General features: G+C 40.7%; 1 protein-coding gene across 6 annotated transcripts in view; it reads left to right on the top strand.

The window, feature by feature from the left end:
* The window catches only part of mapkap1.S (MAPK associated protein 1 S homeolog), a 147,504-nt gene that overhangs the window by 94,930 nt on the left and 25,665 nt on the right, over positions 1 to 26,909 (top strand). For all 6 annotated transcript variants that reach the window (XM_041575059.1, XM_018232847.2, XM_041575060.1 and 3 more), the window contains exons 5-7: positions 4,563 to 4,735; positions 11,330 to 11,506; positions 15,995 to 16,104. In XM_041575059.1, coding sequence (XP_041430993.1) covers positions 4,563 to 4,735; positions 11,330 to 11,506; positions 15,995 to 16,104 — 460 coding nt within the window. The remainder of the gene's footprint in view (positions 1 to 4,562; positions 4,736 to 11,329; positions 11,507 to 15,994; positions 16,105 to 26,909) is intronic.

The following is a 26,909-nucleotide window of genomic DNA, read 5'->3' as shown; positions in this document are numbered from 1 at the left end:
TATGTGACATCTACAAAATGTCATTTTCTTTAAGGAGGATTATTCTAGGCTATAAATGTTCCGGTTTTGAGGTACACCATTGTAATCCTAGACATTGTAGCAAGATAAATGATCCTAGTCTGTCTTTGAATTGTGATTCTAGGAAAACCAAAATAAGCTTTCCCCAGTTCCACCAAGATGGCCCTCAATCTGGTAATCCACTCCACTTCAGCCCGAAAATTCTCTAGATTTAGTAGTTCTTTGTGATTGGTTTTTCATGACAATTTGAATGCAAACCCATATTATTTTAAAAAATCTCAAAGCCAACACCTTAAAGTTTTAATGTGCAATAAGAGTCAAGTCAAGAGTGAGTTTATTGTCATTTCATCCATATACGTTTGCACAGTACACAGTGAAACGAAACAACGTTCCTCTAGGACCATGGTGCTACACACAACATAGATATAACGGACAACAGACAAAAAGTGCAAGTTCAAAAAGATGCAACTCCTGCAAGACAGGACAGCATAGTGCAGTGATAAGGCACAACTCCACTGACAAAAGCCATGATGTTTGTTGATGCCAGTTTTAGGCTCCATTTTCTCTTTATCCCCAGTAAATGGGAAGCTGGTGCACAGGCTAACCTGACTGACCATCCAAGGTGATGGGCATCTGCATGAACTTTAGTACACCACTAACTTCACCCTTCCATTATTGTAATAGCATTTAAGAAAGAGAAGTTGTTTTTCCTCCCCCGCTTAACCAACATAATTCCTTTTTTGCAAGGTAAAAGATAATACAAAAGGAAAACATGCATTATTTTAAACTAAATCTCAACACCTTTATGGCGTCTTCTCTAGTGTTGTACCCTAGCAGAGATTAATTTCCAGAATTCTTTCCCAGCAAGGCTAGCATTAAATGGTCATTTCAAGATCACTCCAAATTTGCGTATAATTTAGGAGCGAGTTAATGACTACACCGTAACCATTCAGCAAGACCCATCATCCAGTAATGGAGAAGAGGAACACATTCTCCAGCGGGCTTACATTAAATCCTGCCTCACATCATGGATGGAAAGGAGGGGGTTGAAAATTTAGTTTAGGGATGTTACATTCACACCCCTCCAACTACATCTCTCTGCATAATCCAAACATAGATGATTTAGGGGATGGTGGGTGTTGAAGTCTTTAAAACACAGGCAGACTTAATTTCCTTTCCTTCCAACCCATTATCCATGTCACCAGTTATTCTCATATTATGGCTCCAGCATGTTGTTTCACAATTTGCAGATGTCTCCAAATGTCTCACATTAATGAGTGAAAGCAAGTTGTACTTTTTTCTAGCAATACATTTTCATTGCTGTTTAATAACTTACTAGCTTTACATATTTTTTTTATTCAGTTCTTGAACAGAACTTTTAAGAAATCTTCTCATAATTATGTCTCGCAGAGCCAACACTGCATATAAATCCAAGGAAGTCCTGCGGTCCAACGGCAGGCCCTCAGGCCAAATGTGACCCCAAATGTTTCATGTTCTCCAGGACGTCTTAACTTCTGTATTTTTGCTATCTTTTTTACTGCAATATGTAGTGCATAGATAGAGTCCACTACACCATAGAAAAGTGCTTTTGTAAGATATTCTTCAAGTCTACTAATCATTGTTTACCATTTAAGTGCTGGAGTTTGCAGTTAAATCAAAACCTACACATAAAAACCAAATTAGAAAAAAATCGTTAAGGAACATGCAACTTTTTTTTCATGCATTTGTCATAATTGTTATCTGTTTGAAAAGCACATACTATAATGCTAACATAACTCTTAGAAGGCCCATTTATCAAAGGTCGCATTTTGAATAACTCGAATATACTCACAATTTGACTAATATTAGATCGAATGGGTCTGACCCAAAAATTCGAATCATATTCAATAAGGAGATTTTCTCGTGAAAAAAAAAAACTTGAATGTTAGGAAAGCTATTAACGTCTCCAAATGGCTCAATGGACCTCTGCCATTGATTTGTACCTAAACGCGGCAAGTTTTAGGCAGCAAATATTTGAATTAGGACGGTTTTCATGGTCGATGTATGATAAATCTCACATTCACATTTACATAAGAATAGGGGGATTAAAATTCAAATGTGTGTATTTTCAATTCAAATTTGAATTTGCTATTCGACCCTTGATAAATTTGCCCTTAATGTTTTACATGGCAGTAAAATGCTTGTGGTCTAAATTCAGATTCTACCTAACACCACTTGCTATAGATGTAGGCATTGACATCAATGGCATCTGCCTGTCATTGCCCAAGGGTGTGTTTTCAAGCTGAAATCCAACCCGTGTGCCTAGTGAGAGGCGGCTGCCATTGACAGTGCCACCTACAAATACACATATTAAGCACCCCCCCCCAAGTGATTGTGTTCACTTACCTGATACCCTGGTGCTCCTGTTAGGAAACTGCACCAGTCTGCTCTACTCTTCTTCTCAGTGGGTAGAGTCCTGCGCAGGTCCATTTTTTGGACCCGGAAGTCATTGTAAACCGGAAGTGACATCATCGGAAGTAGGCGTAATCAGAAAAAATTAGTAAAAATCGCTATGGAGAAGACCCGCTGCCCAACCCGCAAACCTGTAGAACCGCTGACCCAAGTCTATACCCGCACCCGGAACTTCTACCCGCAACCCACAGGGTAACGCAGGTTTTTGCCGGTAACCCGCGGGTACCCGACCCGCTGCAGGACTCTCTCAGTGGGTGCACATGCCAAGTAGTGTGAAAAGCTGAACTTGAAGCAAAAAGCTGGCATTGTTTTTACTTTACTCTGCAGGTGCCGCCATGGGCCAATGAGAAATTAAGAAGCATAAGATGAATGCTATATAGTGCTCCTTGAAATACCTTGATCCTTGGTAAATTATTATAATCACTGTGGGGTGCCTAACATTTGCCCCCCCCCCTCCGCCCCCATGATTTTAACCTTACCTTCTCCCTTAAACCTTTTTGCCCCTGCCCACCAGGTCTGGTCTGCAGCAGCAGTACTTGTGGTTTAATGACGGTCATTGGGTAGCTGGTTGGGTTGCTGGTAAAGTAGTTGCAGCTTGGTAGCAGGTTCAATCAGGTTAAAACATGCTTTTGGTCTGCACAGGACTCCAGCGTAGGTACCCCACCTCTTGCCTCCTACCAGTCCTCTGACTTAGTTATCCTCACGAGGCAGGCCACAACAGGACCCTGTATTTACCTCCTGTCCAATGGTAGCTGGTAAGAACAGGCCTTGTGCACCTGCCAACATTGAGCTCTGCACCACTGTGCAGGGTCTCAGTAAATGACCCCATGGCAGTTATTTGTGTTTCTACCATGGCATGACAATAGCCTACAATGTAATGATCTTCACCAAGGTGATTTTCCTTATCTTAATCAGAATTCTGTAATTCTTTATATATTGTGTAAGATGCATACTGCTTGCTGCTATTGCTTAGTTGGTGTTCCATAGTTTAAATAAGCGATCGTAAAATGTAGAAAAGCAAGATTTGAAGTTATGATATCACTTGATGGTTTGAGAGTGGCATGGCAGCCACAGGAGACCAGCTAAAACTCTGTGCATGAGAGAGAAAAACCCAGGACTTCAGATGAACTTTTTATGCTACAAAAGACTAGATGGAAAAAATATATTTTGTTATTAGAAAAGTATCTGTCAGAAAGTACATTAAATTCATGCAATAGCATATGAGAAGATGTAGGCAAACATATTATTCTAATAGGATTGTACAAAATACTATCGTACTCAAAAATTAGTAGCTGGCCTCCAAGGAGTCGCTCGAACATTCATAAGAAGCTAAAAGGATTTAGGTAAATATTTTTGGGAAGTATTTCTCAATATGGAATATGCTCTCATAGCTGGCCCCTCATGCAAACAAAGAGTTAATTCCCTTTGCTTTATTTGGCTCCACGTATAAGCAACAAATCTTGTTTTATGCTGCTGTTTTCCTTTGGTTTAATGTCCAGATCCCTAATGAATCTGCTTACTCCCGATGCAAGTTTATTTACAAGCCCATAAAAGTAAAGAGGGGGGAAAAAAGAGAGCCGTGCACTTTATTTCACTGTGTGATATCATCTTGGGACATAAATAACGGCAAGAAACAGAGGCAGCAAGCATAAACCGTCAGCATGGGCAGATCCCAATCGGTCCAATACCGTCTCTTTAGTTATATCAAGGAAATAAAGCCTGTGCTGCACAACTGTAGCAGTGTATTTATAGCAGCTGCTTGGTAGGCATTAGTTGGAATAATATGTACGTAGTATAACTCTATATGTATTATTTACTTGTACAGACTAGCGCCTAGGTTCTTACTTGGCAAATAGACTGCCTTTCAGGGTTAGTAGCTTTCAACTGTCTAATATGTTCTGATATCTACTGATAGAATAATAATTCCTGTTCTGTCCATTTGAACAGAAGCAGACCACAGGTGTCTAATGAATATTTTATTTGACGTGTCTTTTCAGATTGCATACTTGCTCTGTCTGTCTTTTTGTGTTTTATCATAACAGATCTACCCACAAATGTAATAATATATATATTTTTCATATGTTTTTTTACAGGGCCATGTGGGTACTACAGCCACCAAGAAAATAGATGTATACCTCTCCATGCAAACTAGCCAAGATAAACTGCTGCCCATGACTGTAGTTACCATCGCCAATGCTAAAGTTCATGAATTAATTGGACTGATTTGCTGGCAGTATACGACTGAGGGCCGCGAACCCAAACTCAAGTAAATATTTGTTTTAACACTTAAGCAGTGAGTGATGTTTGGATTTTTTTTAATGAATTGGTCATTTCAATATGCAGGGGTTTTGTTGAACCCACTCCAGGCTGTCTAAGGGGCACTTATATGTACTAACAGATGATGCCAGTCATCCAGGTTTTCAGTTTTAATCGGTAGATTCTGAATCATCTGGAGCCTCTAAAATTTAACTTAAGACTGTCTGACAATAACCAAAATGGCAATCTAATCACTGTACGGTCAACTAAGAGCAGGGGTTCCCAAACGGTGGCGCTCACCCCACTGGGGGACTGGAAAGGTGGAGAGGATTCGTTCTGAGGGTCACTTAGAGTGAGGTATTCGAAGAGTGCTTCTTTGCCTTCATGCAGTAGGCAAAAAAAAGGCGAGGACCTTTTAGGACATGCCTACTGCTCATTGAAATACAAGAACCAGAGAGAATCTATTCGGAGCTCCAATAAAGGGGTCATTTTTAAAAATAATAAACATTTTTAGCCCAGATTGAAACCAGCACCACACAGTGTTCATTCTCACCTACAAATTTAAGGGGATTTTTCATGTTATTGGCTGATACAACATACCTATACCTCAAACACTGTTAGAAAGTAATGATTGCTACTGTCATAATGGTTATAGATAGGTGCTTCAACTGAACAATCAATAGAGGAATAATTTTGCTGGCCTTCATTGATAAATGTGCAGTAACCAATAGCAACCAATAAAGCCTTTATTCCATCTGTCTTAGACTGTTTGTGGCTAAATGATTTATATGGTCTACTATATCGTTGTAAACTTGTGTTTGTAAGTCTTAACTTCTGAAAAAAAGACTGGCAAGGGTAAGAATGTATTAAGCTTTAAGAATTTCAACTTCTCTTCTTCCTACAAAAACAAGGCAAATAAGTGTAATTTCTTCCATTAATCTTTGTTCCAAAAAAGCTTTTTTCTTGAGATCCATTTTGTTTTACCACAAGAGAAAAAAAAATATAATGAAAGAATGGTACAGATGGAATTGTGCTTAGTCAGCCCAAAGGGCCACACCGTTAATATTCTCCATTTCCACCTTCTCTCTGACATCTGGGGAGGGAGTAGGCAGGATATATATATAAAAAAAGTGTCACCCCATCACTAGTGGGATTGGGATAGCACAGCAGTTAGGGAGCAACTATGATGACAGCATTAACACCCCAACCTACTTCTGGAAGCAGCGACTTAGCCTGGACCAAGGCCAATCCACTTACCATTGCCTGACATTAAAAAGCATCCATATGGACTTGTCCATATTACAGCAAAAACTTGCGTTACGAAACTGTTCATAAAATAAAAATTAATATTCATCATTGCAGTGTGTTAAAGTAGGCCAGAAACTAATAGATGAAGATGAAATATGGTGTAAAAGCAGTTCTATGGCAGCGCTCCTCTCTCCTGACAAGGACTGCTGGAAAGTGGACAGAATGAAGAGGGATTGCCCATTAATTTGTCCTCACAGGTCACAAAAGAATTTGAGAAAATTGATACTGACAAATATATCGGTTTTAATTCCAAATTGGCAATCCATTCTGTGTGAATGTACAGCCCCCGCTAATATTAATGTGTCATTATTACTTGCCGGATCTAATAATAAATATCTCTTAAGCATGACAAGTTGGTATAGATCAGCCAGAAGGGGCAAACTCTCTCAGCTGCTTCCGTAGCAAAAGGTTTTGGTAATTAATTGAGGGAATTTCAAATTAGGTACCGAGCAAAATAACTCAGTGCCACTTTCAATCAATAGCCAGAGTAAATCAGTTCCTTTTAATTCCCGAAAATGATCCATATAGATCAAGCGAGCAATTAAACAATTAGCATGCACTTTGCGATTAATTAATTTCTACATCAATTATGTAATTAAAACTCCAAAAAAAGGGTGGATGGGGTGAGGGGGCCATATGAAAGATTCTGTGTAAATTAATGTTTTGAATCAAAGAGCTGTTTTAGTTTTTTTTTTAGAACGTTTTAAAGTATAAAATTATCAAAGCATCTTTGGGACATTGGACTTAACCTTGTGTTACTAAGAAAGAAGAGCATGCAGAGCGTATATTGATTTCATGATTTCAGAAATGAATTGAAGTCATTGACCATGGCCATTGAGGTTAAAGTTTCCTAATAGGGACCGAAACTGAAATTGGAATGCAGAGTGATTAAGAATAAATTTACATTTTTTTTCTTCACAATACGGAGTGTGGATCCTTCTATCAATGTACATTTAATTTATGATCCAGCACCTAATTTATCCACGTTGGAGTACAGACACACAGCTGATTTTGATGAGTCAATCCTAATGCTATCTAAGCAAAATGAATAAAGCAGTTGCTCAAACCCAAATTTAGTGGAGGAATTCCCACACTGCTAAGTCAATAGGTTTTTGTATCCATAGACAGCAAGGCTTATCAAACCCTCCTGACCTGCTTCCCACTAGAAGGTATTTTCTGCCCCCAACTGATCGGTTCACAGTGAGCTGTGTTAGAGCTTCCCTGTTGCTTCTCTTTAGAGGAGAATATGAATCTTCTATAGACTCCAGTAACACTTTAACATTAATGGCCATGGTCAATGTGGATCCTTCTATCGATATATCTCTTTTTTTTCTTTCACACTGGCAATAGAGATGTTGGCATTGATGGTCCATCATTTTCAGAGCAAACAGGCGTTATGTTTCTTATAATGGAAGAAGTGTGTGAATTATATGCACCCATGATAATCTGTTGTACCTTCACATACTCTGATAATTTCTGATTATAAATTATTTACCCGGAAACCCCGTATCCAGAAAGCTCCAAATTACAGAAAGGCCATCTCTCATAGACTCCATTTTATCCAAATAATCCAAATTTTTAAAAATGATTTCCTTTTTCACTGTAATAATAAAAAAGTACCTTGTACTTGATCCAAACTGATATGATTAATCCTTATTGGAAGCAGAACCAGACTATTGAGTTTATTTAATGTTTACATTATTTTCTAGTAGACTTAAGGCAAGAAGATCCAAATAATGGAAAGATCCGTTATCCAGAATACCCCAGGTCCTGAGCATTCTGGATAACTGTTCCCATACCTGTATTTTCTGAAAACCTCTTTCTTAAATATAAATTGGGACAAATCCCTTTGTGTTTCCCTTAAGATAGCCTTCTCATTAAAAATTCTTAGTAGTTCTATTTCTTCTTGATTCTTCACAGGACCCTGCCTTTGTAGACATACGTAAAATTATCATATCCCTTCAGCAATGAGCATGGCTCCCATTGTTGCTTTGAGTTAGGGTCAGCATATACACGATCATTTGACTACCCAAAATCTTATAGGTACTTCAACATTCTCTAGATCTGCCTAAATTAATTTTACCAGGGTTAAAATAATGTTTGCCTATTCATAACAAGGTTCCCAGGTTTTGGACCAACTACACAATCTGAAGATGGTGACCAAGGCTCCCCTGATAAGCACCCCAGCTTACAGTAATTGTGATTATAACCCACAAACCCAAATAACCTTCTTATACAGGTTAGAGCTAAGGACTTGTATACTGCTCTACCCACTGTTACCCTTGCATAGAGAGCTTGCAACTCCATGGTTGTACAAAAACTTGATAATGGTGAGAGATTCAGGGGACATACTTTCCCCTTTCTTTTTTTTGAGAATTACTGTTGTGAATTTCTTGCTGTTTTTATTTGAAGAAGTCTTATTCCTAATTGTTCTGGAAGCTAGAGTTACTCTGTTGAGCATGATGGATTTACTTGGTTCAGATTCAAATAGTGCTCTTCTTTGCTCTTCCTCACTCTTCCTCACTAAGAAACCGTCAATGGAATGGGTTTCCACAACTCCCTTGGCAAGCACTGATAGGAAATCTTACTCCTTAAATAAACTGACATATCTAACTTGGGGTGCCCTTGAAAACCAAAGTGTTTTTGGTAGTCCCAGTAAAAGATGTTTGTGCTCTTTATTTAATACAAATTTGGAGATGTCCTTTTAAGCTTTCATATACAGGCCAGCTTGGTAGTTCTTTCCATTTATAGAGCCCCAAAAGTCTATCCTATATTCTGTATATTGTGAAGGCACGTGGTTACCTCATCTCGTAGGTAGCTGGTTAGTAAGAAAATGGCTGGACCTGTACGGTAGGGCACTCCGTTCCGATGACCGAATTGCATTTGGTTTGGATCCTGTAGTTGGCAGTTTGAAGGAATGTAATTAATTCCCATTCCACCTGATATTGCTTATTCAGTTTTCAGTTATTTAGACAAAGCCCTTGGCAACAGGGTGAATTATACAGAGCAGGGGCGATCCTGGCCCCTCCGCCGCCTGAGGCAGCAGGAGTTGCTGCTGCCCCCCCTCCCCCGAAAATTCGCTCTTAAAGTACCAGGAGCAGCATTTTTGCTGCCCCTGGTACCTAGCGGGGAGCTGCCGCCTGATGCGACAGCCTCAACTTGCCTCATTGGCGAAGCACCCCTGATACAGAGACCCTCCAGGTAAACAGCAGCGCTGTTAAATCATCACACTGCTCCTTTTCTCTTTATATAGCTAATTGGATTTGCACCCACTGAGCATTTAACAGCAGACAACAAGCACTTAAACCTTCCACACTGCCTTTTGCTTTATATGCTACAAAACCTCAGACATTATTGTATCCCTGACCTTCTTTAATATTTAGAATAACCACACGTCTATTCCTAGAATAATTTTTTTTAAACATCCCGGTACTATATTAACCTCTGCAAACCCCCCCCTCGGGACAATAGTTGTTGATCAGTTCACATTTTGGGATGGGGGTGGGTGAGAATAGAGGCCCAATAGATCCTAGTAAGCAAGCTCGCTGCCTGCCAGTGTTTTTCTGAGGCTGCCGTCTCTCTGCAGAGACCATTGAGCACATTGTTTCTGTAGCTTGTATGATTGAGATGCTGAGCGCAGCATACATCATTTTAATGAAACCTTTTGAACCTCTCTCCTTTTATTTGGATGAAGCATTTCCATGGAATGTTTAGCAGTGGATGTTTCCCCTGACGCTCGGCGGTGCTGAGTTATGATTCTGTCTCTCCAACAGAGCAGATTTTATCCACATTATGATTGTATCCCTATTGTCATACATATACACGCTGAGAGAGCTTGTCCCGTTACTTTTATGGCCACTCGTGGCAGCGTGCCCTGGGTACTTTCTGACTCCCAACTTCTAATCGACCATGGGCCAGAATAAGTCCTTAAATAGTCAATGAATCTTTCTCGGTTAAATAAATATGGCTTTTATTGTTTATTGGACTCTCTTAGCTCTGCTTTTTATCATGATTAAGTGCTGCAAAAATGTTTGCAGTAGATATTGGGCTTTGGTAGCTACTGTAGGGATGCCATTGTGAAATTGCCTAAAATAGCCAGTAAACCTCTTATGCCTTTAACATTTAGCACCTTTCTCAAAATGCTATTGCCAGTGGCTAGGAATTGCAGATATATTATGAGTTATTACCTCCAAAAAACAGCTAGAGGAGAGAGCTGTAGTGATGACCTAGGATTTCTTCAGCCATCCTCCAAATTATTTATAATTATTTGTGATTGATATAGTATGGACTTATTTATGGAGCACGTTATAGAGTTTAAGCTCCAATGGAGCTTGCAGTCTATGGTCCCTATCACAATCACACATTCTGGGGTCCATTTTAGCAGGAGCCAGTAAAACTATCTGTATTCTTTTTTTTTTTTTTTTTTTGGAGTGTGGGAGGAGTATCGGAGAAAGCTCTTATAGGTATGGGGACAACGATAATTCCCTAGCCAAAATCAAAGTCAGAACCCCAGCACTGCAAGTCAGAAACTCTACACGCTGAGCCACCATGCTTAGTGAGTAGCTTTCTGAGGAATTCTGGCATAAGGCAACAAAACCCAACAGCAGGACACTGGCCTGTTTAAACATGGGATGTATATTAGTGGTAATATCTGTTGCTTGTGAATATACGGTTGGTTGTAGACAACTTCCATAAATATGCCGAGAACTTCCCACACCAGTCAGTTGGAACTGAAGAAGCTGCTCGGATGAGTAGTGAAACGTCTTCATTGATTACTCAGCAAGTCCAGTTGTTTTTAGATTGACCTATACTAGATATACTATGACCTGGATGAATGAAAATCTTCATAGTCAACTTCCATAAAGTTCTCAGCCTCTGGGAGTTGATTGGACAGAGTGGAAACCTGTAGTGCCTGATGACTCAATATGATGCACCTTTGGCATTGGTTGTACAGGCCAACAATTTGGCTCAGTGATCCATGAACTTATCTTTTAGGACATAATTATAATAATACAACATAGATAGATAGATGGCACATTTAATAGTTTGTGAACATTTTTTTCCAAATCTTCTTTTATAAATACATTATATGACTTCCAGGTATTTCTGTCTTTCATGCCCCTCCCATGTACTTTCTTCCAAACGTCAAAACGTCATTTTCATTGCTTTCCTATCATCACTGGACATGAATCCATATTTTAAGGGTCTTGTGCAGTAAGCTTTAAATCCCATGCCAAAATTGCATTTGTTAATTTTTATGTGTTTAGCTAGTCTTGTTTGTGTTCTTGTTTTGCAGTGATAACGTGGATGCATTCTGTTTGCACATAGCTGAGGACGATGGTGAGGTAGACACAGATTTCCCACCTCTGGATTCCAATGAACCCATACACAAGTTTGGTTTCAGCACACTGGCTTTGGTTGAGAAATATTCATCCCCTGGGCTGGCAGCCAAGCAGTCCCTCTTTGTAAGAATGTAAGTATTTGTTGCTCAAGTTTTTGTGATAAAGAAGTGTATCAGGGACATTTGGAGAGCACAAGAAAGCCCTTATTCTTGTTTCTGTCAGGACGAGGCCGAAAAGTTGTCCAGCACCCCATGCTGTGGACGATGCTGGCGGTTAATAAAAATTAAGTACTAAGCAGTGACTACAAGATTGGGTCTGAAATCCATTTTTTAGGGTAAGTCCACACTGGGCGTTTTGGGGAGATTTGGTCGCCTGACGACTAATCTCCTCATTTTTGCGGCGACCAATCTCCCCAAACTCCTTCCCTGACTCTGCGCCGGCTTTAAAATGAAAAAACGCCAGCGTTAATCACATGCAGCTTCGTTTTCAGAAATTGTGCAACTTCGGAAAACGAATCGCCGCGTGTGATTAGCGCGGGCGTTTTTTGTTTTTTTTTCATCTTAGCCGGTGCAGAGTCAGGGAAGGTGTTTGGGGAGATTGGTTGCCGCAAAAATGAGGAGATAAGTCGTCAGGCGACCAAATCTCCCCAAAACGCCCAGTGTGGATTTACACTTAAAGCTCTCTGAATGTTTTATCTTGCTGTGTGTTAACATTGTCTGCAGGAGTATTTATCCAGTGTGAAATGGCAATTTAGACTTGACACCTTAGGCAAAAATCCCTTGATCAGATGATGGTTGCTGGACCACCTAGGGGGGCTGCTTGTTTGCGCATGAAAGGAGATTAGATGCGTATTTGCGGTTTTAACTGGGTAATTAACTTATAAAGACCACCTCATGTTTAAAAGCAGGCCCACCTTGTAGTCATTTTTTTTTTCTAGTGACACAGCCCTTTTACCCCTAGACCTTCCTGTCTCTCTCTCATGTTATTTTATCTTTATAAATGCTTATTATAGTTCTTTAGTGTCCCATTTTTGACGATTAAATGCTTATGAAGAAAAGGCCATTGAACTGTGTTGTGTTTCCATACTAGTTTAGAAGCTTTTCAGGTAATCTCAAAACTGATATTGTGCCTTTTGCTTGGATAGCAACAGTGTTGCATGGGGCTACCAACAGTGTTGCATGGGGCTACCAACATGGAGACCAAATGAGCGGTCTTGAAAACAAGACATTGCTCTTGAAAAAGGGTAAAAACACAATAGCTACGCACTTTGGGTAACAAGTAAATAGTCTTGTCCACTCTTGTACAAAGAAGACTGAGGCACTCAGGTACTTGCTGGGCCAAAAAGAGCACTACTTCATTTATTCTATGCTCCTCAAGAGGACCCTTCATCATGTTGATTTCTTTGTCTTTTCTTTGTATTACAGTGGACTTAGTAGGCACCAGTATTTTGTCACAAATGTGCACTTGTCAACTCGCAGTGTGCACTTGTCAACTTGCCTTAGGGATTCAGCAATAGACCTTTATTTGAGCCAGGGGCCAAAGTATGAAATCTTTTGATCTGGTCAACCACATGGGCACATCATGCAAACATTTGTTTGTTGGGTCACCTCACTGCCAAACAAAGCTTCCCATGTAAGTGTATGGTCATCTTTAGTATATTCTCTTTTTATTTTTAAGGAAATGCTGGGCCAATCCCAATGGCCTAGGCACTGACTAAACAGGTGCTTCTTATAAATAGAATTGATAGTAGCATAGATAGCTCTCTCTCTCCACACGTGCAAATATTCTTATATGCCTGCAGCATCAGAAGAATAAGAAAGGGAATGGGGGAAGTTCTGCTGATCGACGTTTGGGATCGGTTGACCGTTTCTTCACACACACGTAATGGGACAAAATGTCGGCTCAATTCACAGATCCAGTTGACTGTCAGTATGTGGAATCATTAGATTTATAGAGCCCCAGGCAGGCTGAGAAGCTGATGACCCCAACACACGCACCAAACCTTTTCATAGGCCGTGGTTTTATGTCCAAATAAAAAGTATGTGATCCAACGGGACAGTGATTAACGGTCTGTTGAAACTGCCTCCTGATGGGTCCATGCATGTATCAGTGTTTTGGCATAGAGACCAGAATGTGGCAGACTTCCCAACCATATTGTGTATGTATTGACATTGTATGGGAATTCTGCAAAGATGAATTTGCAGCACTGCTGTGTACCAAGCTGTGATTGCTGACAAAGATACGTAAACCTCATACTGAATGGGGTGCAGGCTGATTACATACACTTTTTTTTGTTGTTTCTTGTTGCTAAATTTGCAAATAGATACAATTTTATTTTAATAGAGCAAAATATAAAAAATGCTATTCATAAAAATGTATTAAGGTAAGAGTGGATATAAATAAAGATATGTATAAATAGAACTGGATTTTAACCTACCTGCTGCCAAATGTATCTGCAACACATCGTTCTTCTAGTGAGACTCAGCAGAGCGGCTGGTGATTGCAGCAAGTTTGTCCATAATAGCTGCTGCCAAAGCAAACAGAACTCTGGCCTAAACTTGCTCTAACTACCCAGTAGCCTTTGGCTTAAAGCAGCCTCCTGAGAGCTTCAAGCAACCATCCACTAGGGCAATCAATATCCGAGCCGCATTAAGCAGGATAAGGAGGGCAGCCAGCGTGTACTTAGAATACCTGTGCCCAAGTGGGAAGAGAGGGCACAGGATAAAGCCATTAGCTGTCTATTCTTTGCCATCCGCATCTCATTTGTACTCCAGTCAAACAGATTAACACCTATGCTATCTAGGTCCACTCTTATTAGAAGTGGTCTGGTGTCGTCAATTGTAAATTTGCTGGGAGTGACCATTGTATTAGTACACTGAATATACATTGAGATTCTTCACAGAAAAACAAAAACAATGGGGGTCGACAAATTTTTATACTCGGTAGTTCATATGCCAGCACTGAAGATAGACAATTTTAAAATTTGATTTCATCTCTGGCTTACCCTGATTGCCTTCCATAAAGCTTGCTTCTTACCAGAGCAAGCTACATTAGCTGAGCTCACATTGGGTGACAAACGGTGCTCATTAGGCTATCACTATCCATTCTTTCCTTGCGCACCCAATGCTATCTTATATCCACCCAGGGCTCTTATATCATTTTTCTTTTTTCTTTTTGTAATAAACAAGTGCTTGTTTTCTATAGGAAGACCGCATTCCTGGGGAACCCTTGTCGTATGCACCTGTTATTTATTACACCCACAAAAAGTGGAGCAAATTACTTTTCTTATATGGGATCTCAGAACTTCATTGCCAGCATAATGAGCACAAATGATTGTAAGGGCTCTATGTAAGATGCTATATGCACCTCAGATCTGTTTGCTTTTAGCCCATTTAACCCTTTTTTTGCTGGGCGGTCTGAAGCTCTGTGTTGCAAACTGCAATGCAGGAATCATCGCACAAAAGATGTGATGTTACAGAGGTAGAGAAGGTGTTGTATGTGCTTCTTAGCAGCCTAACTCTTCTCTTCATTTATAAAACCCAAATTGGGCCTAGGAGGCATGTCAAACAAATGGCAACACGTCTCCCCCTACAGACTCTTGTCTCTCCTCCTACACTCCTCCCTGCCCTGGCTCAAACAGGCCGTGGCCATAAAGGAAGATGGAAAGACCCATTAGCTGAGAATGATCGCTATCATTAAAGACAGGACGAGGTTTCACTTATCACTGCCGCTTTTATACATGGCAGGCTGGATGAGGCATCCACAGGTAGATACAAATTGCAAGGGTCCAACAGCCGCTCCGTGCATTCTGTAACAAAAGCATAGCCTAATGAAGGTGCACAGGAGCCCATCTTTTATCTGTACTTCACTCTATCCATCACTAGTGCCTTGGCACATGTTATTATCTCAGAAGGGACAAAAATGTGTTGTGGCATAGGGCTAAAGTTCAGTTTACAGCCTTCTGCTGCTATTTTTTACAGAAAAGGTGTTAGCACCTAAGCTGGAATAGTTTTTCATGCATCTAAGATCTAACATATTAACCATTCAGCTTAGAGTAGACAGGAGTCCAAACTGAATCTAAGGTAATGACACACGGGTCACTTTGGGCAGTCCAAGAATCCTTGGTTATACCACCTGACCGCATTTAATTGTAATTGCAGTATGGGCTTCTTAAAAATGTGTACTGTACAGTTCCCCTAACTGCAGGTCAATGGAAAAGTGACTTAATATTTTGGATGTCAGTGGCCTAGCATTCTGCAAAGACAGAGCAGCAGCCCTGAAAAGGTGTTAGATGCATGAAAAACTATTCCATCCTAGGTGATCTTAACTAACCTAGTGCGAAATTGGTAATAAGGGTAAATTATATGTTTGTGGAAGCAACCAACAATGTACTTGTATGGCGATTTTCATGTTCTGCAGTGTATGGTATACTAATGAATTAGGAAGTGAAGAAGAACTGTAGTTAAGATCTTCATGTTCCGTTGACCCACTGTTAAATGGCCAGGAGGGTCAATAAGACTTTCTGTTAACTCCCCCTCCTTGTCTTTACCGAGTGCAAATTGTAATTTTCTTTTGATGGGTGAGAAAATTAATGGTGCATTATTATTTCTTTTCAACAGAAATGCAGCACATGGATTTTCCCTGATTCAAGTCGACAGCACAAATGTAACCATGCAGGAGATCCTAGAAAAAGCTCTTAAACGGAGGAAGGGCTCACAAAGGAATTCAGGTGAGAAAAAATAGGGAATCCCCTGTATTGATGAAACGCTGACTTAATCAAGACTTTTGGCTTATCATGTCAGACCATTTCACTCTAAATATATCATAATCACACCCTTTTCTACTGACATCAATGGTGTAACATCGCTCACATGTAGCATCATGGCATGCAGTGTGTTGTCAGAACAACGTTTGCTAGATCTGTGGATATTTGCTTTTATCACGTAGGGGACGGTTCAGTATATTCTATTTTTATTGCTCCAGTAGGGAATGGGCTACAGCAATCCAGTGTTACACCTGGCATGTCACTGATGTGTGTAATGTCTTCCATTTCACTGTGTAGCCACTGGCTAATAATGTCTTCCATTTCACTGTGTAGCCACTGGCTAAATATGTAATAATATCCAATATAATAGTTTAGGGATGGCCATAGACCGACTGATGTTAGCACACATTTGCAGCGTTTTGGCCTGTGTATACAAGGGTGCTCAACAGATATCTGGCTGTGGATTGGCCATATTTTTAATTGGGCAGGTTATAAAATCCTGGTGATATGGTCCATTACCAACATGTCAGTAGAGGCCTTTGTTGGGATCCAGTCTTTGGCCTGGGGGACTGAATGCTCAGATCCGCTTGATATAGCCCATCACCTGAGTAACCAATTTGGGATAAAATACATCTAATTTTCCAAGTGAAAGCTCCAAATTACGGAAAGATCATCTCCCATAGACTTTTTTTTTTTTCTTTCCAAATAATCCAAATTTAAAAAAAGAATTTCCTTTTTCTTTGTAATAATAGAACAATACCTTGTATTTGATTTAAACTAATATATAATTAATCCTTTTTGGAGGCAAAACCAGCCTATTTGATTTATTTTATGTTTAAATTATTTTCTAGTAGGCTTAAAATTACAGAAAGATCTGTTATCCAGAAAGCCCCAGGTCCCGAGCTTTCGGAATAACAGTCTCATACCTGTAATGGAACATTGAAGTACATATGCTTTTTGATTGTCAAAGATGTGGTAAATGTGTACAAATGAGCAGGCTCTGCTGTTAGTTTGGCCCCAAGATTTCTGAACTACCCCATAATCCTCCTGGCATATCCATCTCAGTGGCCTGTTCTTATACAGTACCAGATATTTCTAAGTGCTTTTAAATCCCTCCAAATCTTGTGTGCTCCACCGACAGCCAGAGCGTCACATCTATCATAAGAATAAACAAGCTATCGACAGGCGGGAGCAAAGGGGGGGAGCGAAGTTTTTAATAAAAGTGGTGAGCGATAAGGCAGTGAAGGACATGGGAGAACGATCTCAAGGCCGTATTCCCAGGGAAAGATAAGAGAGCCTGGGAGAGATCAGATCCTCATAAAGGAACAACGAGATGGAGAGGGAACAGGAGCCGTATTCTGTTGCCAATGCCTGCAAGCAATTTGGCAGAGCTCCAGAGTCTATTGTTCAACCTGGGCCACGGGCAGAGTGCTCCAGATGTTCCAGCTGCACGCGCTCAGATTGTGCCAGCTGACAGCACACCGTGGTACCTAGCTCCTCTGGACGCCCATCTCTGACCGCTGAGATAGAATTAAATGATGATGATGATCTTTCTCCCAAGTTGGGAGACAGAGCCATGCATATAAATCTCTATCCCATCCCAGCATGAAAACTCTTTCTCCATCATCACTCATAATGAACAAGTCGTTAGCTGCTGCAAATGGTCTGCTGGGCTGAGCTGTTGTTTTTTCCCCCCTTCTTTTTTTTCTCTTCTTTTGCCACATCTCTTTTGCCTTTTGTGTACTTTTTTCAGGCTCGCTTTTATCTACTGTATCTTTGAATTATCTTTCTGTGCTGCCGCTCGTATGAAATTGAGACCAGGTCAATTAATCACCACCCAGGAACCTGCTGCCTCGTTCTTGCGTTTTCTACTCAAGGTCGCCTTGAGCTCTGACTATTTCAGAGGTCAGACTCCGAAACGCAAGGCCACGTTCGCTACTGAAGTATAATTACCAATGTCCAGCTTAGAAAATAGGGAAAGGGCAGGATGCTTACTGAACCAGACAAGTACACACTTTAGAGTTAAAAAAATAATTGTTTGGTTTCTCACAAGCCTACCTAAACTAATTCATCTGTGCCAGTGGCACCTACTTTATGCTTTATTGCCTAATAATTGCAATAATAGAGTTAGGTGCATAATGATCTTAGAATATATTATGTATACAAAACCCTGCTAGTTCTGCTTCATAAAAAACTTTTTCAGATGCTGGGTTTTATTATGTGATAGTTGTGAGGTTTTTGTTTGTTGCCAGCACAATATCAAATAAAATCGGTATATCAGATACAAGGCGCAAAACTGAATCTTTAGCACCTATATAACAAAGACTGATGTGGTTACAGCACACCCATGTAAATGTTTTTACATTGTAATAGAATATATATGGTAAGAGTAGAATTAATGAGTTTTCTTGCATAGTCTTTAGCTACAAACTTTCTTTTAATAGATTCTTTAGGGCAATAGTACAGATAGCGTTTTGTTGCATTTTTCCAACATGAAATGAGCTTGCCGCGTGTAAAGTGCTTTACATGCAGCGATCCCCCCCCCATTCGCCTGCATTTAATGGTATTTTTGGATGCTTTGTTGCTTTTAACAGAGGTGATCTTCTACAGATGACAAAGTGCGACTTATGGCTTTGTTCTTAAAGGAGAAGGAAAGTCACAATCACTGTGGGGTGCCAATAATTAGGCACCCTCCAATCATTGTATTCACGTACCTGAAACCCCAGACTGGTGCTCCTGTTAGAAGAAAACTGCCCTGGCTCGGGGGTTCTTCTCAGCGAGCACCACGGAACAATCTTCTACTTTAATGGACTTAAAGAGCAGGTAATTAAGGTTTTTGACCGCACACCTTTTGTTGCATTTTACACTTCATTCACCTGCACCCACAGGTCAGGACTTGGCCCCTCAAAAATGGTGGCTAATGTATTTTGTAGCAAATATCACCAGTGCACGGCTGCATGCGATTTGCATAGAAATACATTTGGATGGGATTACAAGTATTTTGCTGCCTGACTTTGACCTGGGTGCCAAAATGAACAGAATGCCACTGTGTACCTTTACCCTAAAGCACAGTTATGCTAACTGGACACGGGGTATTTGGTCAGCCATTGCAATCTGGGAGAAAACAGCAGCCCTGTCTGTCTGTTACTGTCTGTCTGTTTCTGAGCAGATGACAGCAGCAGTCAAAACGCCCCTTTTGCCATTTAGCCTTAGGTGACAAAATACTGTCCTGGCTCAACGATATCTCTTTCAGTAGGTCATTATCCTTTTCTGTCCTTAGACTGTACATCCTTCCATGTGTATTTGTCATCCACCCACTTCAGTTGTGAATTCTATGGCACAAAGACCTCCAACCTCTTGTCTCTAACATTCAACTAATCCTGAATGTGCCTGTATTGTTATCGTGTTATTGCTTATTGTGTGCACAGAACATTCCCCCTGTACATCCTTTGTCATTTCTGTAAGGGAAAAGAAACATATAATATCATGTGATATACTTTTACGAATAAAAGTCTATGTTTGCATTACTGTCCTTTTATATCTTCTTTGATATGTTTCGGAGCCAGATGAGAGCCATCTGATCTCCAGTGTCACTGACTCTCTCGTTTCCAGTCTGGCAGAGAGAATACAGTAGCTCAGCGCCGCAGACACATTTTTGGCGATTCGGTATCACTTTAGACAACATAGAATGCAGGGTCTGACAGCTGTGACATGACTTCTAAACAGATGTTTTCAGTTACGTTAGAGGTATTGGCCATTCCACAACTGCGCCTATAATAGCATGCTGTGACCTGCGGAAAATTCAGGTCACCCCGGAGAAAACTTGGCAGGGAACCTTGTTTAACTTGGAGAGCAGTTTGTACTTAAACAAATTAAATATTCTTAGGCCAGGATGTTTGCAGAGAGTAACTGCCTCAGGAGGAGAAATGATAAGGATTTGTGCAGATCATTGCCATTAAAAAGTGCATCTGGCACTGGAGAGGTCAACATTTTATGTTCCAAGATGGTTCCTTTATGCCTCCTTACATCTGTAGCCTGTGTAGGCAAGAAAGGTTTCAAGGGGTAAATAATAACGGTGGCCATACACGAAAAGATCCGCTCGTTTGGCGAGGTCCCCAAACGAGCAGATCTTTCCCTGCTGTGCCCAGTAACGACAGGGCGATATCAGATTAATCTGAATGTTCGCCCTAGGGCCAAACGATCGGATTACAACGAAGAAAATAACCACCGAAGGGGCGTAGGACCGTAACAACTACCCGATGTTGTCCTCGATCGCAGGAGAAATCAAATCTGCCCTATCGATATGAGGACTATTTTTGGCCCACACACAGGCAGATAAACTGCCGAATCAGTCTAAAGGACTGATATCGGCAGCTTTAATCTGCCCGTGTATGGGCATCTATATTTCTGGTGAACTATCTGAAAACATCTGAACTGAAAAAAGTGTTGGAAGTGGAACAACCCCTTTAATATTTACAGTAATTATTCCTTTTTGTTCCAAGAGCCTTTTACAGGGGAGTAAGGCCTATGGCACAAAGGGTATATTCTCTGCCAGCTCTTCTGAGGTGTCTGAATGTGCCCATGCTGCCTGCCATATAGTTAAATGGAATATGCTGATAAGGATATTAAAAGCAACTGAGGATCTCCAAGACCTTTTAAAGGGTTGAACCAGCAGGCCAAATTCTTACTTTGAACTGACTTCTGAAATCCTCCTTTAACGACAAGCTGCAAGGAAAAGCTGCATACCACAGGCCTAACATCCATGGTTCTGTGTTGTTTGAATTCTGAGAATTGTAGTTTTCAAAAGCAAATAAAGAATATTAGGTTTGGTGTTTTCTATCTTTGCCTATTTAAAGGAGAAGAAAAGCTACGGAGGCATTTTATTGCTAATAGATTAGCTGCAATAGTGCCAGCTAGTATGCTATATTTATACCGTAGAATGTTTCACCATACCTGAGTAAAAAAGGTCTAGAAGCTCTCTGTTTGTTTAGGATAGCAGCTGCAGTATTAGCTTGGTGTGATATCACTTCCTGCCTGAGTCTCTTCCCTGCTCACTTATAGCTCTGTGCTTAGATTACAGCAGAGGAGCAAACTGAGCATGCTCATGCCCAGGGCAAGGAGGTTTAAGTTGAATGAAGGCAAGAAGTCTGATCTGACAGAAGCCCAGGTGCACACAATTGAAGGAAAGAAATGCTGTGTTTCTTTTGACAGAGGACTCCGAGGTGAGGTTTGGACTGATTCCAAATATTGAATTAGGTTTATCACTTATGTAACGCATGCACTACTTCCCATATAGTGGGGACGGGGGTTCTCATGCATTTTAATGCTGTGTTTTTTAGTGCAAAATAAAAACTAGCGGCTAAATTGCCTGAATCTTTTCTGTGTGCCGTTGTCCTAATACTCACTGACCTAATCGTCTAAGTGGCCATTTTTACATTAAACATTATGCATAATGTTTTCAGAGCCCACCAGTACCATTATAATATTTTAAATTCCCTTTAAAGGGAATAATTTCTCGGAAAAGCTCAGCTGTGCGCGACATTGCTAGTGCTGAAGAGTGTAAAGTTGCTGTCACATTAATGCCTGGACCATTTCCCTGTGTATCTTTCACCTCCTTGGCTACATAATGGGAGCAAAATTGCATTTCTAAACATTTGAACTGCGGGTAACCAACACCTCACTAAACTGATCTCATTCAATCGCTTCAATTTAGCAGCAGGAATTTTTCCTCCTTCCTCTCTGCACATTACCTCTGAGCTGAGTGATGTTGATAAGGGCCAGGCCTGAAAAATTGGATCCCTGATAAGAGGTCCTGTTATCAGAAGGTGGGGGGGGGGTTGCTTCTCCTCATTTCCATTTAGATGAGTATTGATTATTTATTTATCCCAGCAAAGTGAGCCTCGCTTCCAATCTTATCTCGACCGCTGCTTGTCAGCAGAAAAGAGAGATAGAGTTTGCAGACATCACTATCTAAGATAAAAGTTACACTGGGCCTTTTTCTTTTCCCTTCCTTCTCGCTGTGGCTTTTTATTGAAACCTTGAGAGAAAGGATAACTTTTTTTCCTGTTAAATAAGAAGTGGCGGCCCTGATTGTTGATGTCTGGTCCCATTTTTTTTAAGGTGAAGCAAGATTTTTATTGGAGCAATGCTTTATGTTTCCCAACCCTGCCTCCTAGAGACCCCACTGCATTGAGGAAGCAGGCAGGAATGGCTGAAATGTCAAGAGCTGTCTAAACAGTGTCATAATGGTGTGTTTGGGGCTCACTGAAGTCAACCAAGGGACCACCACCCCAGTTGCAGAGGCCCCCAGCCCAAACAGTCTGCCCTATTGTGTACCTACTGTCTCTGCAGATTTCAGGCAGACAACAGGCAATGGGAGAGGGACTCATGCCAACTAGTCCCACCAAGATATTTTCCAGTGCTTTGCCAGCCCAGTGTCAAAAGCCAACTCATACATTACTTTGGCCAGTTAGACGGAACAGATGGAGACTCGTATGGAGTTGGACACTTTTCTACTGTTCATTTAGACAAAACAGCTCTCTTATCCGGATAGAAAGCCCCACTTTGATCAGGCAATATGGTCCAAATCTGGGCATGTACAGCCAGCTTTAGGCTGATGGCAGAAGGTAGGTGGTGGATAGGCAACAGAATCCTCTGAATCATTTTTATGCCGCTTGCTAGGATCAGTAGGTGCACACAGGGCAAGCCATTTTTACTGAAAAATGCAGTAGCCTGGTCAGAATATTTTGTCTCTCACCCACTTAGCTGGAAATTGCTTTGCCTGATCAGCCTGTATTGCGCATTTGAGCTGTTTCGGCCTATAATCTGCCTGCCAATGCTACCACCAGTTGTTTTTCGTCACAACTACTGACAGGCTCTTTGGCAAGGGCACTTCTTTCCCGCTTAAAACCACTGGCAAAGTATATGTCCCATGTGTCGTGAGCCTAAGGCTGTGGTACAAGGGGCACATTTTAATGTTTTGTCTGTCCTGTGTAACATAGGCACGTTTTCATAGTGAGATCCAGTAAGTATCTCACTATTTCTCACTGATTTTTCTCTCTTGTAGGGCTACAACTGGCAGTGGCATTAATAGCTATAGATAGTCAGGGACTTCTGGGTGTTGTACAAATACACTGTCGTTACCTGGCATGTCCTAGAATGCTCTCTACCTGCTATAATGTTCTTCCTGTTCTGTCCCCCATCGCAAGCCGCCCAGCACAAGCTGCTATCACACTCAGAGGCACTTGTCCAACCGAAAAATTGTAGTCTGGGCCAGCAGCTCTCACTCGGACCTTGGCGGAGAAAATCCGCAGCTAAATATGTTTGTGGGCCATAAAGAGGCCTGTTTGTGTGGGAAATCAATCATTTAGCCTGGCTCTCTCTTGACGGCCGTATTACTGCCTCACATAAATGCCTCCCGCTGCCACATAAACAAACTTGTTTCCTCTCAGGCTGCTGACATTTTTAAGGTCTGTAAAGGGCACAAGAGGCCTACAGTCTTATATGTGCTGTCTCTGGGAGAGCCCAGTCCAACTCAAGTATTAAATGGTACATTACAGGGTCTCCCTAGAGCATTTGCTCATATTGCACTTAATGTTAACCTCTAATGTTCCTTACTAGCCAATGTAATACTATTGATTTATATGGGATCTAAACACTAAGCATCCTGTCTATGTTTAACAGAAGTCAAGTGGTCAATAAATGGCCTATACTAGCTATTATTATAACTACATAGCTGCCATTGTGTATATTGTTGTTATTATAATATCTTTAAGTGCCCGGAGCAGTTTATATACGATAAGACAAACTACAAAAGCAAGGGGGAATTATAAACCCTTGGTCATTGGTACAGAGTGTTATGTCCAGTATTTAAAGTCAATTCTCCCTGACAGGGCTGTAGGGCCAGCTCAAGGGTCACAAATATGCTGGAACCGCATATTAGTGATCAAATGGGTGCATTTTAATGAGCCCACTGCTCAAGGGATAAAAAAAATGTTGGGTAGTACAGTTATAGGACCCGTTATCCAGAACACCCCTTATCCAGAAAGCTCTGAATAACGGAAAAGCCATCTCCCATAGACTCCATTTTATCCAAATAATCCAACTTTTTAAAAATTATTTCCCTTTTCTCTGTAATAATAAAACCGTAGCTTGTACTTGATCCAAACTAAGATATACTTAATCCTTATTGGAAGCTTAACCGCCCTATTGGGTTTATTTAATGTTTACATGATTTTCTAGTAGACTTAAGGTATGAAGATCCATATCTGGAAATCCCCAGGCCCCAAGCATTTTGGATAACAGGTCCCATATCTGTATTTATAAGGGATGGGGTAATAAGTAATGATGAATGTATGCTGAAGCAGAACTACAACTCCCTTTATCAACTCAGTGGATGAGAGAAAAGGCCCTTAAAACCTGCAGTAACGTGACAAATTCTTTTTAATATAATATTATATAATAATAATATATTATAATTCTCTCCTTTCTGCCCTTAAGCTCCTATCTATCCTAATAAGGGTTAAGGTGGCCATACACCGGCGATACAAGCTGCTGACTTGGTCCTTCCAGACAGAGTCTGCAGATTATTGGCCTATGTATTGGACCAATCAACAGTCCTGACCACCGGATATAAGGATGAAAATCAATAAATGCACTCAGCCAATAATCTCATGGCTTCGATCATAGACTTCGCTGTATCTATAATATAAAAACAGCATGCTCTGTATCTGTGATAGGTATATCTGGTCACACTTGGGCAAGTTTGAGTGTCTACCTACAAATGTAGCTTCGTAGGGGCAGCACTCCGCCTTTCGAACATGCCTCGGGTGCATGGTAATGAAGTATACCAGCAAAAAGAAGACCAGCAACACCGAGATAACTTGTAAAATTACATGCAAGCCAATGTGATGTTTCGGTCCACACAGGGACATTTCTCAAGGTCCTTGGATCAGCTTATTCTATGAGCTATCTTCCATAACTCTGTATTCCCTCACTTGCTAAAAAGCCATTCAACCCCTTCTTAAAGCTATCGAATGTATGAGCCTGTACGACTGATTCAGGGAGAGAATTTCACATCTTCACAGCTCTCGTAAAAAAAACCCTTTTGAATAATTAGGTGGAACCTCTTTTCTTCTAATCAGAATGGATGACCTCGTGTCAGCTGGAAAGACCTACTGGTAAATAAAGCATTAGAAAGATTATTATATGATCCCTTATATATTTATACATAGTTATCATATCACCCCTTAAGCGCCTCTTCTCCAGCATGAACATTCCCAATTTAGCCAGTCTTACTGCATAGCTAAGATTTTCCATACCTTTTACCAGCTTAATTGCCCTCTGTACCCTCTATAATTCAATAATGTCCTGTTTGAGCACTGAAAACCAAAAATGTACGACATATTCTAGATGGGGCCTTACCAGTGCTCTATAAAGTGGAAAAATGCCCCCCTCCTCCTGTGAATCCATGCCTCTTTTAATACAGCTCAAGACCTTATTTGCCCTTGATGCTGCTGACTGGCATTGCTTGCTACAGCCAAGTATATTATCTACAAGGACTCCAAGGTCCTTTTCCATAATGGATTTGCCTATTGCAGTCCCATTAAGGGTATAAGTGGCTTGGATATTTTTATGTCCCAGCAAAAGCAATCAAATTTGTCTGACATGACCTATCCTTCATAAAGCCATGCTGATTGCTGCTCATAATGCTATTCACAAGGACAACATTTTGAATGTGATCCCTTAACAAGCCTTCAAATAATTTGCACATCACAGATGTCAAACTTACTGGCCAATAATTTCCAGACTGAGATCGTAATCCCTTTTTAAATATTGGAATGACATCAGCTTTTCACCAATCCATAGGTACCATACCAGATGAAAGCGAATCTAAGAAAATCAGAAATAGGGGCTGGTCTAAAACTGAACTAAACTCTCTTAGAACCCGGGGGTGTATGCCATCAGGCACTGGGGCCTTGTTTACATAAATTATTATTAAAGCTTTATGTATTGACTAGATTAAACTGGGCCATTAGTGCAGCTATGAAGTGAGCCTGGGAACACAGACTTCTCTATTGTATTCTGTATCTGTTACAACCATACTGGTACCATTATTTAAAGGAGCAACACTCTCAGCTCTCAGTTAAAAAACGTTTTGGGGTTAGTCTTAGCCTCCGCCACTATGCACTCTTCATTTCCTTTCTTTGCCTTCCGGATTGCTGTTTTACAACATTTATTATAGTGTTTATATTTATTAAAGGAGAAGGAAATTTGTTTACCACTTGGGTGTGCCAAATGTTAGGCACCCCCAAGTGAATGTATTTACTTACCTGAAACCCCGGCCCGGGGTTATTTCACCGAGCACCACGGAGTACTTCTCTTCTGGCTTCTTCTTTCTTCTCGCGGCTGCGCATGCGCATTAGAGTGAAAAGCTGAACTTTAACTATTCTACTGCGTATGCGTCTGCCCCAGGAAATTGAAGAAAGAAGAAGCCGGAAGAGAAGCGTTTCGTGGTGCTTGCTGGAATAACCCTGGGCCGGTGCAGTTTTCTGCTGATAGGAGCACCCCCAAGTGGTAGACGACTTTCCTTCTCCTTTAAATGCAGCTTCTGTCACAACAGACTTGTAGTTTTTAAATGCCTTTCTCTTCTTTCCTATTAACTTCTTTACCTCTATATTAAGCCACATATGGTGATTCTTAGTGCTTCTACATTTACTCCTTAAGAGAATAAATTGAGAACAGTAACGATTTAGTCTTTTTAGCTGAAA

The sequence above is a fragment of the Xenopus laevis genome, chromosome 8S (genome assembly GCF_017654675.1).
Source record: "Xenopus laevis strain J_2021 chromosome 8S, Xenopus_laevis_v10.1, whole genome shotgun sequence".
In the NCBI taxonomy this organism is placed as follows: domain Eukaryota; kingdom Metazoa; phylum Chordata; class Amphibia; order Anura; family Pipidae; genus Xenopus; species Xenopus laevis.
Note: the sequence above shows the minus strand (reverse complement) of the source record. Positions and strands in the feature narration are given on the sequence as shown.